This window comes from Anolis sagrei, chromosome X (assembly GCF_037176765.1).
Source record: "Anolis sagrei isolate rAnoSag1 chromosome X, rAnoSag1.mat, whole genome shotgun sequence".
Classification (NCBI taxonomy): Eukaryota; Metazoa; Chordata; class Lepidosauria; order Squamata; family Dactyloidae; genus Anolis; species Anolis sagrei.
In genome coordinates this window covers 30,775,328-30,789,739 of record NC_090034.1, presented here as the reverse complement: position 1 = coordinate 30,789,739, position 14,412 = coordinate 30,775,328, and the positions used below count along the sequence as shown (strand labels likewise).

Below are 14,412 nucleotides of genomic sequence, written 5' to 3'. Positions count from 1 at the left end.
CCCCAACTGCTATCATAGGAAGCCCTGTCCCTTGCGATTGCCTCTCCGCTGGACAAAGGCTTGTACAATTGTTTTGCTGGTCTGGTTCCATTTCAATATAGCCTTTGTCTTGCTCTCTTTGGCTTCCATTGTGCCTTCATGTGCATTTCCCCCTTCTCGCCTCCCTAAGTGGTAAGGCAGAGGGGGAAATGAATCCCCTGTAGTATTCTGCCATTATTAGGACCAGCTAGAACTTCCCCAGCTTTGGAGGCCACTTCTAACAGACTGAAGAAAGGATTCCAGCGCTGACCATTCTTCCTGCCATGAGCCATTTTGCTGTAGACCGAGGCATTCACCTCATGGATGTCACAGGGAAACCAGTTGGTTTTCTCAAGTGTACCATTTGCCCTCAGAACTTCAGGAAGAAGTCCACTATCTCCCTCCATCCACAACCTGGCAACGACGCTGTACACACAAAAGGCAAATGTATATGGTTTATCCAGTTTAATGGGTTTTGTTGCAGGTGTTACAGCAAAGTACATCTTTTTAGAAAGGACACATCTGTGGATCTTTCGAGTGTCAACCAAACTCCTGTCCAACCCGACAATAAAGAAGGCTGCTTCCAGTTCAGAAAAAGTTTGGCTGACTGAAACAGTGTGCAGATCTAGCTCTCTTGCACATACAATGGCTAGGAACTCTTCTCAATTTCTAAAAGATCCAGGCTGCAAACTACGCGGAAAACACAAACATTCCAGAGGAAATGCACAAACTTCCTGAGAACCAGTCCAGATCTTGACCCAAATGTTAACGCAAGAACAAGCCCCTAAACTAGGCCAAAGTGGAACTGGGCTTCCAATGGTGTCCCCATGCAAGCCTGCTAACCAAAAAGTTCCCTGAGGAAGGGAAAACCTTTTCAAGAAACAATTGGTGGGACTCCTGAATTCATTCCCCACACCATGGAATTTATAATACGAAGAACTGTAAACCTTCTCTGTGGATGAACATTTCCCCAAATATTATTGCACTCACTTCACTTCTATTTCATGGCAATGAGAGGGAGTAGAACCTTTGCCAAGGAGAACACCACAACTGAGAAAAAGAAAGTGCTCCTCCAGCAAACAAGCAAAGATAGGCATAGGAAAGAGCATCCCTTAAGAAGACATGGATGGCTTTTTCTTTTTTCTTTTTTGGAAAGGGAAGAATTGTGGGCATGCTACAAGCCAAGCCAAGCTAAAGTACGCAGGTCAGGCCCCTGGCCATTCACAGTGGCCCCTGAACTACAAGAAGGTGCAAGGGTGGTCACACTCCAGGAGCAAGTGGAAGACAGGGCATCTATCCCAACTACAGGTGCTGGAAAGAGTCTGCCAGCTCTTGGCATCTCCCCTCAGATGTGCAATGGGCATTTCAGATTTTTAAGCTTCTGAAATCAGTGTTAATAGAGTCTTTCTCTTGACATTGTGCTTCTCTGATCGACTAAGGACCAGTCCTGATTTATATATAACCATCTGCCAAGAGCTCCTGATCTTTTCACTGAGACTTTTTCTTTAAGCAAAGGGTACTTCAGACCTCAGCAATGGGCCAAGGGGATCAGAGAAGTGGTGCCCCTTCCCTGCCTAGGCATTCAAATGCGAGTTTGTCCTGGAAATGGCATGCTTGGAGCCCTGCATGGAAGCACTGCTTGGGACAACAGAGTGGTGGAAGAGTAGGGGAGGGGGCAAAGCATGCCCCTGAGGGCACCATTCCAAAGTGCGTGCTGCAAAAGCAGCTTTTCCGGTGGGGGTTGGTTGCATGCATTCTCCTGTACTGCATAGTCAGGTATCAAGGCAGGGAGTTGGAAGTACTCTGGGAAAGCGGATGCAACCCATGAGGCACTGCTTGTACTCTGGAAGAGCATGCGGGGGCGGGGGGGGAATAGGCTTGGGAGAAAGGCTCTGTGGCAAAAGGGGGAGGCCACGCTTGTTCCTCCTCCAGCCGTACTCAGCCATGCTCCAGACAAAGACTGTACCCAGGTCGAGGCCAGCAACCGGGTTATGGAAGAGGGCAAAAGGCTGCATCCCTCACACTCATTCTAAAGGAAACCTGAGTCTCTGTTGTCTTTTTTGGTTGTCGCTCTTTTTTAAAAAGTCAAACTCCAAGCAAACAGCTAGAACTGGGGCCAGCTATGCAGCAGAGACAAGAAAAAGGAGGAGTTAAATTAAGCAAGCGAGCCATAAGGAATTAGAATAGCTTGCCTAGGAGTGGCTCACTTGGGAAAGAGCCTTCCAGGCCTCCAAAGGCCACGGCTAGTGCAACAGAGTAGGAAAGGATGTGGAAAGGGGTCATTGACCCTTCAGTGGACTCTGGCGCCTGTTCTGCACAACAGGCAACTCTCACTCTCTCCCTGGCCACCTGCCATGGCCACTTTCGTTAAGGTTGGTTGCCCCAGCCTCATTGCTCACTTGCCCCGCTTGCCTCTACCTTTCCGGGCCGAAGGCTTCCCTGCAACCCCGGCGGCTGAGCTAGCTGAGGCCATGGCAATGTTGATCTGTCCATCCTGGATCTCCTGCCGGGCCTCCACCGGGAGGTGGTTGATCTTCTGCTGGGTCTCCAGGTAGAACATGACATCCCGGAGCTGTTCCTGGATCTCGGTAATCTGCAGGTCCTTCTGCTCACAGGTCTCCTTGAGCAGCTTCTCCTCCTCCTTCAGCTTGTTCTGAAGCAAGAGCTGGTTGGCGCGCAAACACTTGTTCATCTCCTGCTCCTCCTTCAGCTCCGTGGTGAGCTTGCACACCTTGGCACTCAGCTGGGTGCACCTGAGGAAAGAACAAGAGCGGAGTTGATCAGTGAGACCCCGCCAGCTCGAGGGAGGTCACAGCAAACCTGCAGGAAAAGGGGAATGTTCTCAACTGGGGGAGTTCCTGAGTATCCAGGGTAAGTTCAGGAATGCCTCCCTCCACAGAGATGGGGGTCCCCACTGAATTATTAATTGGTTCTGGTTTAATATTAAGCAAATAGCCCTGAGTCCCATATACTAGGATAAAAGAGGGATGTAAAGGAATAAAACAGGAACAGCAGCAACAACAATGAATATATAAAGGAAAACAAACGTCTGTGTGCAACACCAATGCTAAATGGGAATCACATACTTTCTTTCCAGAGACTGCTTCTCTTTGAGTAGGTCATTCAGTCTCTGTTCCAGTGAATCACATTTCTCAATGGTCTCTTTAAATTTAGACTTCATGTTGTTAATCTGGTTTATAAAAAAAAAGAACACACAAAGTGAGAGAAATTTCAAGCAGGCCAAAGTCCACATGGCAGTTTTCAGGGTGAGAGTTGAGGCTCCTGGAAAGATTGCTACACTTTTGGCCCCATCCTAGATTCTGGAAATACATTTCAAGATAAAGGCAAAATGGGAGAGTGTGGGCTTGGACCGCTGCCCTTTGCAACCAAGATGCCACCCATCTCAGGGCAAACGCCTTCCCAAAATCCACCTTCCACTGACTCCTTCATTCTTAAGAATCACAATCAGACCTGCTATTTAAAAAGTAATCTTTAACTAGGAAGCTGGTGCTGGTTGCAAGCGGCAAAAGCAGTCAGCTTGCACAGAACTTGCTGGCAGAGAGGAGGGTCTGTCAGAGTTCCTGCCCCATCATTCAAAACAAAAAGCAAACTGAAATAGGTTTTGTCTTTGAAAAAAACTGCCACAGTCAGCAACGGGATCACAGGACTCCCTTCGGCTGGCACTGTGTTCTCCACCAAAGGCACACAAAGCAAAGAAGGAGAGTAAAAAGCCACCTGTGTGAGCTTTCGATTCCTGTTTCGTATCTGATGCCCACCAAAGATTATGCACTCCAGCAGCCACAAACTCTCGCTGACAGTCAGGGATTATGGGAGTTGAGGCCTGAAGGGGAACAAGTCGCCTACCTAAGACGCCCCCTACTGGAGGATTCTGATAAAGAACTGAGTGATGGGACAGAAGGCAACAAAAGACATCCCCACCAAGGCAGAGGTTTCATGCTTTGCCCCAGGAAGCCAAAACTATGCTACTAGTCCCTCTGAGGGATGGAGGGCCAGGGAAAACATGATGACTGTGATGGATGTTGGGCAAGTGGGCTTATTAACAAAAGACCCTCCTCATAAATGTACAGTCGAGTAACTTATTAGCAGCAGCGTGCCCCAGCACCAATAGCCTAAAGTTATCTCTTTCTTAGGAGGGTTTCTTTGTAGTAAAATAATATGGGTGCACTATTTACAAGAACTAGGTTTCCATAACACACACACAAAAAACAAATACATAGTAGCTTTACACGCAGCAGCCTTCACACTGGAGCTTTCTCACACACAGAGGTTTACCTCACACTCCACAGGACGACACTAGCTTTGCCCCACTAATTCTAACAGGCTTTGGCCTACTAACTCTTTAAGTGTTTGACTCACTTTTTTGGAATCAAAAATACCCAGTTATTTTTTAATATTTCTGACAATGAACCTGCATGCAGACTTCATTTAAGGCAAATCTAGGCATTCAGGGGGTGGAAGGAATGGTGGCACGCACTTGTTCACTCTCCTACAGCTCTGCCTTTAGCTTGCTATCCTCGAGGCCAGAGCTGTCAAACTTGTAGCCCTCCAGGTGTTTGGTCTTCCAACTTTCAGAAGCCCTAGCCAGCTTATCCAATGGCCAGGGATTCTTGGAGCTGAAGTCCAAAACACCTGGAGAGCCACAAGTTTGATACCTCTGCTCTCGGTAAATGCATTCCTGTCCACGATGGACTCACCTCTTCGGCGGTATCCTTCTCTATTCGGACAATCTTGTTCTCCCAGTAGATACGCTGGGACTCCAACTGACTTGTCAGCAAGTACGAGTACTGCATTCAGTGGAGAAAGAAAGACATGGAAATGTCATGGATGTAGGCAGGAAGAGACCACCTACCTTCTTGGGAGGTTGGGAAGCCTGCAGACCCCCAGGGCTCACTGGGCGGCCACTTCCAACAGCTCCAGCCAAGGAAGAGGAATGCTGGGAGCTGTAATCGAACATCTAGACTACCAGAGGGGCCTCAATCGTGACCTGCAGTGAACTCTTCTTTCACAATGGTCTGCAAATGCTGCTTTTTACAACTGTTCTTGCCATGGTTTTAAATGCCCTGCTATTGAGACATTCCTATGCTTGTACCTTTTTCTAATTTATGTGGGAGTCCCCCCAGACCCAGTGTGTGCATAAAACCATGGGAAGAGAAATCTAAGCTTAATAACCCACAGAAAAACTCAGAAAGGTGTGACTGGAAAGGGCAAGTTCCCTCAGCACTCGGGCTCATTTTGTATGGTTCCAGCACAACTCATTTCTTCAGGACTATGCCAGCACAAACACAGACTCCGCACCTCAAAGAAAACAGCCAGCTTCAGGGTGGCAACCGAGGAACTCTCCCCAGGGCACCCATGGCGTTAGAACGAATGCTAAGGCCAAAGCAGGCTTACCTCTAGCTGCAAGGCATCGATCTTCTCCTCCTGGCACACCTCCCCCTCGCACTCGTACTGGACTAGCTTTCCATCGGTCTTGCTGGCCACCAGCCGGTGGACGTAATTGTCTAGAGAGAAAGGCAACAACCTTGCTGGTCATTGGAGGCAAGTTTCTAACAACTAGAGGAGAAGAGGTTGGTTCTGAAGAAAGCCAAAGGGGAAGGCGCATAGAGGCACCTGTGCAAACCCTTTCCACTCTTTGCCAATGCAGAGAGAAAGCCTCACTCGGCTGAGAGCCCCACAGCTCCTTCCAATCTCATCCTACAGAATGGGGACAGGCCCTGGAGAGTTCAAGGGAGGCAGAATGCAAAACCCCAGAGGGAGCTGTGCTCTGGCCAGGATTCTCCTGCCTTCACTGAAATCAACATCATTTTTTTCAACATGTAAAGAGGGAGGTTTACTATTGTTGGAACCCAACCCTATCCTGCACAAGTTTGTAGCCTTCATCAAGGAAACAGACAGGCAAACGGGTTTGCTGGCAGGGAAAGCCCTTCCCCCATTGCCTTCTTTATCTGCCTCTCTCTCTCTCTCTATCTTTCTCTTCTTTGTTACACTGATACTTCTCAGGGACATGCCACATGACAATCCTCTGAGTCTTCACTTTTGTTCTTCTCCTGTGAGCATGGAGAAAGCCAAGGTGTCTCCAGAGAAACAGTTAGGTAGCTAGGACCCCACTTTCCTAGATACAAATGTAGTTCTTTCAATAAAGTCTTTTGTAACTTTTAGCACTTCACTCTGCTCTTGTAAATTGCTCCACTGCTAGGCTCAAGAAGCTTCTGATCTGCTGAAACTGCTGCTGTTGCTGCTTTACACTGTAAATGCTTTTTCCTTTTTGAAACAACCCAACAAATATTGCCCTTTTCATTTTTCAAAAAGGTTCCTTGCTGCCACAAGTGGCTTAAAGGATAGGGAAATACCTCCTGCATAGTCCCAGACCCGGTGGTTGGTCAGCTGCATAGCATAGGTGTGTTGAGTCTCTTCAAAGTGCTTGTAGGCATGCCGACTCACGTAGCGCCCGCAGCCAATGTGCCCACAGATCAGGCAGATCCATAGATTCTGTGGGAGATATGTGTTATCTGAACTAAGACACTGGAAGAGACCCTTAGGGGAGGATAGGTTGGTGTTCCCATGTCGACACAGCTCTCCTTGCAAAGCCAAGGCTCTCCCGACAAAGAGAGAATGCCAATGGCCCCTTCCCTGGCCACTCCCTCCCCAGACCCACTCACTTCTTGGACACCACACTCAAAGCACTTGTTCTCCTCAACAGGTTCAGGTGTCTGGCAATACCGGCACACAGGACACCTGGAAGAGAAGGGAGAGGACAGTTACTAATCCAGGCCAAACACACTGTGGGCATGGGTAGGTACTGGTCCACTGCCTCCTAATGATTGGAGGCAGTGGATCACCACAGTGCTCACACAAAGCTGACCTTCCTGGATATTCAAGCCTCCAAGAAGCTGAGCTTACCTGGTGAGCATTGGAGAGCCTGCAAGGGGAGTTCAACTATCTCATTCCAATCCCACTTTGCCAATCTTAATCCCACAATTTGAGCACAAAACACCTGCCACTATACCTCTTGGGAACAAGGAATTTTTCTGTGAGGAAGCCAAGCATCTGAATGGGCTAGCACCCTGTTCACCTTTCCGAGGTGTATACTGATGGGCAAAATGAGCAGCCTAACTCAGATCCTACCCCAAACAGAGTACGAAAATATTTTCTGGAACTATCAAAGCCTTGAGCAGCACTGCATTACATCCGGAACAGCAAAACCTTTCCTCTGACAAATATACTTTTTTCTCTGCATGCTCCAGCTTGTGCCAAACAAACAGCTACCGAGTAGAAGAACGTATCTTACGTGGTGTCCTCCCAACGCTGCAGACATTGGCTATGGAAGCTGTGGTTGCAAAGCGTCGTAAGAATGCCGTTGACAGACTCATCCATTCGCTCCAAGCAGACAGTGCACTTTGGAAGCTCGGTTAGGTCCATGACAGGAAGACTGGCCCCCTTTGTGCAAAGAGAGAGACACCCTGATCAATGTAACAATTTCCAAACAGTGGCTATATCCAAGACAGCATATCGCAGTTATCAACCTGCTTTTATCAGGGCTTTTTTTTTGTCCAACCACCATAACAGCATATTTGGTGAAAACTTGAGAGAGGGCCTTTTTGGTGGCTGCTCCCAGGCTGGCACTCCATCCCACAGGAAGCAAAGCTGGTTCCTCTCCGAGCTTGATAGTCAGCTGATATGCTTGAAGAATTCAATCAAGATCTTCCCTTTCATCAGAAATAGGTGGTTCTGTTTATGAAGCTAGGAGGCAAGTTCTTCCAAGGCCAAAGGTCTGCATCCAGGGAAGATGCTGAATTCCATTAAGAAAAGATAAGAGAAGGAAGAGGACACTTACATCTTCTGACTTGAAGACTTCTGCCCTCTCCACATAGACCAGCTGACAAACATCCTCTTCTATGGAGTTAAATTGCCGGCCATTGCAAGCTATATAAAAGCTATCCGCATCAGCCTATAAGTGAAAAAGAGAGAGATTGAGAAATTCTGGTGGAAAGGATATAGACTGTTACAGTAAAAAATCAACTGAAGTAGTTCCCACCAAAGGCACAAGCTTATATGAAGGGACAAATAGAGAGAGAGAGAGCAACCCCACTCAGAATCAAGAAGCTTCATCTTTGGGAAGTCAATTTCTATCCTTACAGTTTTCATAACCTACCTTCACATGCATCAGATTTCAAACTCATGTTGGAAAACATTAACTGCATGCTCTCAATATTAAGAAAGAGCTTAATAAGCAATTAAGACTCCCAGGTTGCAGAATGCAGTTAACAGCCACCTGCACGCTTTCAAGGTCCCTCCCTACCTAGGGTTTGCCAAACAGGGGTCACACTGCATCCCTGAAGATACAATTCCACTTTACTTCTTTTGCTGAATTTCCTCAACACTTCACCAGAAATTATCTCCTGAAGCCTTGCTTTTTATCACTCTAGTGATCAGTAAGATCACTCTCTCTCTCACACACACACACATCATACCCTTCCAAACATCTAAACTCAATCATGCAGACAACTGGAAATGGTTCCGGCCACCTTCCGTAATTTCACTTCAGGGCCATTTGGAGCAGGAAGTCAGACAGTTTCAATCAGCAACTGGATATGGGGTTGAATGCCTTGAGAACAGAAGGGCTGACAAGAAGAGCGGTGTTTTCCTGTAAGAGCCAGGCTCTCCTTTCCCCAAGGAGCACAAAGATGCACAGGCTTCCTGCCACACCAACTTATCCTCTCAGCAACCCTATGAAACAAGTGAGGTGAAAAGAGAGCTAGTCCAAGGTGAGCTTTGCAACCAACTGACAACTTGGACTTCAATCTCCTGGCCCTGGGTTCCCTCCAAACATTTTCACATAAGGAAGCTGTGAAGTGTAGAAACAGGTGGGCAGTGTCGCTTTTTCAAATGCTCAAGGCCCTAGAGAGGATATGAGGTTGGGAAGGAGGTTTCTTTCCACCAAACCAGCCAGTCATGTTATTGTCTTTACCTGTGTGCTAAACTTGATCAGGGCCATGTATTGGTTTGGGGTGGAGTCTCGGATGATCTTCATGTGCTCAATGACATCGTAGAATGAAGCCACAAACTTCATGAGGTCGTGGCTGGTCATGGTGGCAGGAACTGTGAGAATACACAGCATGGCACTGCGACGCACGTCTTCCTTCAAGGAGGTCATCTTGCTGCATGAGGCAAAAAAGAGGAGAGTCAGGAAAGTGTTCATTCTGAAAGGTTCAACCAAACAGCTGAAGCATAAGTTTCCAAAGAGTTCCTCTGCATTGAAGGGTGCAACCAAAAAACAGGTAATTATCTTGCATCTGTTGCTTCCTGTCTGAGCAGAACCACTGATCAATTTGTTATGGGGTAGCAAATCATACCAAGTTTGGTTACCTGCAACTGTTATGGCGTTTAAACTATATCACAGGAAGATGTGACTCTGTTTTCTCAAAAGGATCAGTCATAGCCTCTACATCTAACAGGGAAGGAGCTAAGAGCGTCAACAAAGCTCTAGACTTGTTGGACTACCATTCCCATTATCCTACAGCCAGAAGCTATGGCATATTTTAGATGCATACAGAGCAGAAGAAGGGTCTGCCAATTCTGCCTATGATCCTCAAGCCCTAAGCACAAATTACTGTTTCTGGAAGCTTTTTGGAACTGGGTTGTTGTAGGTTTTTTGGGCTATATGGCCATGTTCTAGAAGCATTCTCTCCTGACGTTTCGCCAGCATCTGTGGCAGGAATCCTTCTTGGAACAGTAATTCAAACTTTAAATGTGTTGAGTGGCTATGTAATCCAAACACACAATACCCATTTTCACAACTGGATGTCTAAACACTCCTGGTCTCATTTTAATTCAAAGTTTGCTCCCTCTGCCCTAAAATTTACCAGAATCTATACCCAAGAATATTCCAGAAATATCTCCAACTGCAGAAATCCCAAGTCCACTATTTTTGTTGGAGACTTTTTAAAAGGAAATTCAAAAAAGCCCACAGCCTAAAGCATATAGCACACAATTCTTCACTGCAGACATCACAGACCTTAAAGCAAGTCACAAGATCACTACTCAACAATTGGATAATAATGAACTAAAATCAGTCAACGAGTCACTTCTTCCTAAGGAACCCTCAAATTCAAGTCTGGCTTGAAAAGGTGAATCCAGAGCTGCTTCATCTCAAATGAGTCCACCATCCAACCCACGCCTGTCTACTCTGGTAGGCAGCCTCTGTCCTGGCTCTTAGGCAGAGAGAAGTCTTTCCAGGCCTCTCCTGTGTACTCTTTTGGCCTCGAGATGCCAGGGATTGAACTTTGAACAATCTCCCCACAAGACAGAAGACCCGACCACTAAATTAATGGCTCTGTCCTCAAAGGAGTTTCACAACCACAGAGTCACCTGAAGCTGTAAAAAGAGGGAAGGCACTTTTGTCTTACTTTGTCTTGTAGAGATGCATGATGCCATGGACTATTTCAACAGACGGGTTGCCACTAAAGAAAGAAATCTGGTCTGGCAGCTGCTTGGAAGGGGAGTCCAGCATAGTCCCAAGGCTAGTGCTTTGGCCCTCGTGTTTGCCTCGGTCCTCTGCAGAGGAGGTCTCGGAAGCTTTGCCTTTTTCCATTGCCACTTTCACTTCATCTGCTTTAGGATGCCAGAATTGTGCAGGTTAGAAATTGGGTCACTTTCATCAATTTTGCAGAGGTGCAATTTCCAGGGCACATGTTCTGTTTATGAGCACAATGTAACATTTCATACATACCTGTATCAGGCTTGAGGGTCTCAATGATCATATCTGTCATCTCTCTGCGACCAATGTGCTGGTGAATCAAGGAAGCTCTTTCCACAGCTGCTTTTCCTTCCAAGGAGGCTGTGGCGACGGCTAGTGATTTCTCCTGGATTTCCTCATCAGACATTTCAGTGGCTAAGCGGAAATAGTGATTCATGTCATTAAAATAGGTACTCACAGACTCCAGAGCAAAACAACCACAGCCAGACAAGACCTGCAAAACCTGAGTGGTGACAAGTCAATTAAAACTGCATCAGTGCTATTAATTCATTGAAGGTTTTTTTTTCCATGTCCTCTCTTCCCTACCACTCCACATTCTTATCACTTGAGCAACATCTATGATCCAGTTAAGCACCTCTTAAGCGACACTTCTAAAATAAATTGGAGGAATAACATCAGGAAGCTCACCATTACAGACACTCGCTATAGCGACAGAGGCATCTGGGCTTTTCTCCTTAGAATAATGAATAAAGGTTGAATTTTGTTTAACTTTGTTATGGAAAGGCATGTTATGTTCTCCTCCTCCTCCTCCGTTTCTAATGCTTTCCCCAGCCCACTGTTGCTACTCTTGAATGTTATCAACAGTTTGTAACATACTGTGACTTGAACAGACAAAGAAAAGAAACATGGTGGGGCCAAAGTGAATCTAGAAGCTGCACCTTAAAGGCTTGTTGATATCCATCTCCTTGGGGTGACATTATAGCCACAGGTACTGATGCATAGTTATAGGAGAGTGGGGACATGCCAGCTCTCACTCTGGCCATAAATCTATGTAAAATCATACAGGTCTTTCAAGTATCCAGTATATTAGTACTCTAGTGAATGAGGAAGCAATAAATCTGCTTTCCAAGAGGTCCTTTTGCTGGGCGTCCAAACCTGTGACTTTACTATCACTCCACTGTCTGCCTACAGGAGTGGACTGGTATCCATGAAAGCTCATGTTAAAGTAAACCAGTTAGTCTCAAAGGTCTTGTTAATCTTACCCACACACCTTCCCTCTTTTTAATGACGACACAAACTAACAAGGGGATCTAGTTGAAGACTGATATCTGCAATGTTTGGAACTCAGGAATCAGATTTTTGTCCCACCCACTTCTTCTGTCATTGAGCTTGATACCGAAGAAAACCAGGCCTTCTTTGCTGTACTTCAACCCATCCATTATCAATGTTTGCCATGAAGCCCACACCCTAAAGCAGGCATGGGCAAACTTGGGCTCTCCCCTCTAGGTGTTTTGGACTCAGCTTAAGCGGATGAGGGGGGAAAGGAAGGGGCCTGAGCCTGTTAGGAATTGTGGGAGCTGAAGTGCAAAACACCTGGAGGGAGGGCCCAAGTTTGCCCATGCCTGCCCTAAGGCATTACTCTGCTTTGTTGCATGGTCCGGCCTTATGTTGTTTGTGTTTGTTATGAAACAGCCTCTCCTGGATTGGTGTCTGTAGCACAACATAGAAATAGAACATCTTTTTATATAAAGAGGGTCTAAGAACTTTGGGTGCAGAAACCAATTTGCTTTCTCCATGCAATTCTAATACATCATGCACAGTAACACTAATTGTAACCTATCAACTCTTCTCACCATGGATTTAACCCTATTTATAATAGATTAGTCACAGTAACTTTGACAATTGAGGGCAGGGAAGACCAAAACAAGAGAAAGCACTACCAGCAGATTTCAAATCCCAGAATGCCTGACTATGAGCCATTCTGGCTGAGGCTTTTGGAACTGAAATTTAAATATAAATATATAATATTCCTCAATGCTGGAAATCACCTGTTTCAATGGTCTCAGGACCAAGTGACATATCTGATGTTAACAGTAACTCCAACCACTATTTCTGCTTGATCAATACTACATATTTCAAATAGTTTCTGGCAGAGAAGAGCCTTTCTCCGGCCATCATCCAAGCACCTTTTGTTTAAAGCATGTGATTTGGTTATGCTTTCCTCAATACATTAGGCATTCTCTTCACAACAGAAAACCCCTGGAGCCATTTATCAACCTGACTTTAAAGCACACATAGCAAATTTGCCTAAATACCAGGGCAGTAGCTTAAGTGCTGGATTGCCACTCTGGAGACCAGAATCCAACACCCCGCCTGTCCTTAAAAGCCCATGGAGCAATCCTGGGCAAGTCACACACTCCCTCCGTCTTGGAAAGAGGCAAAGGCAAACCCAGACTAGAAAACACTGCCGTGGGTTTGTGGGGTCACAGAACCAGATACAAATTGAAGACACACAGCACCAGCCAAAGTAACCTCCTGCTGCTCCGCCATTTATCCTTTTTCTGAGTTGCGCCACAGCTTGACTCGTTAATTTTGTTCAAAGAGCCACCAGCAAACTGAAGACATACAGATGAGATGAACACAATGAGACGAGGGAGAACACCACCCTGGCCTTGTGTGCATCATGTAACACCATAAACAGAGTCCCACACAGGATGTTAAATCCCCTTTCCCCAGCCGGAAACCTTCCAGTCAAGTGAGACTCCACCTCCCATTATCCCTGGACAAGAGAGATTGCCATATGACACATCTGAAATCCACCAAGATGAAAAAAGCTGCTATGTGTGTGTGTGTGTGTATTATATATATATATATATATCATAAAATGTATGTATGTATATATGTATGTGCCTACCTATGTTTGTATGGAAAGGCAGTCCCTGAGTTACAAACATCACAGTTAAGAATGGGGTGAGACAACAGGAAGGGGGAGAAATCCACCCCTCAGCAGGGAAATCCACTCCTGGAGAGTTATTATCATGGGGGGGAAATGTCTCAATTGAAGCTCTATCACTGATCCTTGTTTCCATAAGCCAAATTTATCAAAATCCAATTATCACAGGGACAGAAAGTGGGGTGAACTCTTCTGAACAGGGACAGACAGCAAAGGAAACCCCACAGGGGTGTTCACCCTTCCCTATGTGATCCAAAGTTAAACAAATATACACATTTGACACTTCAAAAAATGTCCCTGCTCTAACTGACAAGTTCAACTTAAGAACAAACCTCCAGAACCAATTTTGTTTGTAACTTGGGACTGCCTGTATTTTCAAAGATGGCTCCCACATCCAGAGAACCCTGTGACTCCCACCAACAACAGACCTGAACCACAAAGACACACCCACGACCAACTTTAAGTAATGTCAGGGTTGGGTGTGTGTGTGTGTGTGTGGAGGATGATAGGAGTTGTAGTATGGCCAACAATCTAAGAGATCTGTGAATCCCACCAAGGATGGATCTGAACCAAACTTGGCACAAAGACCCATCAGGACTGACTGGTGTGGTTTTGCTGCCAATGACAGATGATGACGAGAGTTGTTGACTCATATGCTTACCCATTTTCTAATGGGGCCATGCATACTATCCACCTACTAACTAAGCAGACATAGCAGGCATGGACAAACTTCAGCCTTCCAGGTGTTTTGGACTTCAACTCCCACAATTCCTTACAGCCTGTAGGCTGTTAGGAATTGCGGGAGTTGAAGTCCAAAACACCTGGAGGGCAGAAGTTTGCCCGTGCCTGAGATATAGAGATCTCCCCGGAGGAGAGCACCCTGTGAGCCCACTGCACTACAATTCCCAGCACTCACCCGCTTCCCCCAGAAGCCAGGAAAGCT

At 46.2% G+C, this 14,412-nt stretch overlaps 1 protein-coding gene across 2 annotated transcripts in view; it reads right to left on the bottom strand.

The window, feature by feature from the left end:
- Positions 1–468: 468 nt before the first annotated feature.
- BRAP (BRCA1 associated protein) overlaps positions 469–14,412 on the bottom strand; it is a 39,520-nt gene continuing 25,576 nt past the window's right edge. For both annotated transcript variants that reach the window (XM_067473082.1, XM_060786062.2), the window contains exons 2-12: positions 10,769–10,930; positions 10,446–10,650; positions 9,008–9,197; positions 7,874–7,987; positions 7,328–7,476; positions 6,699–6,774; positions 6,390–6,528; positions 5,431–5,540; positions 4,734–4,823; positions 3,105–3,208; positions 469–2,771 (exon numbers count right to left, since the gene is read on the bottom strand). In XM_067473082.1, coding sequence (XP_067329183.1) covers positions 2,414–2,771; positions 3,105–3,208; positions 4,734–4,823; positions 5,431–5,540; positions 6,390–6,528; positions 6,699–6,774; positions 7,328–7,476; positions 7,874–7,987; positions 9,008–9,197; positions 10,446–10,650; positions 10,769–10,930 — 1,697 coding nt within the window. In that variant the 3' untranslated portion in view covers positions 469–2,413. The remainder of the gene's footprint in view (positions 2,772–3,104; positions 3,209–4,733; positions 4,824–5,430; positions 5,541–6,389; positions 6,529–6,698; positions 6,775–7,327; positions 7,477–7,873; positions 7,988–9,007; positions 9,198–10,445; positions 10,651–10,768; positions 10,931–14,412) is intronic.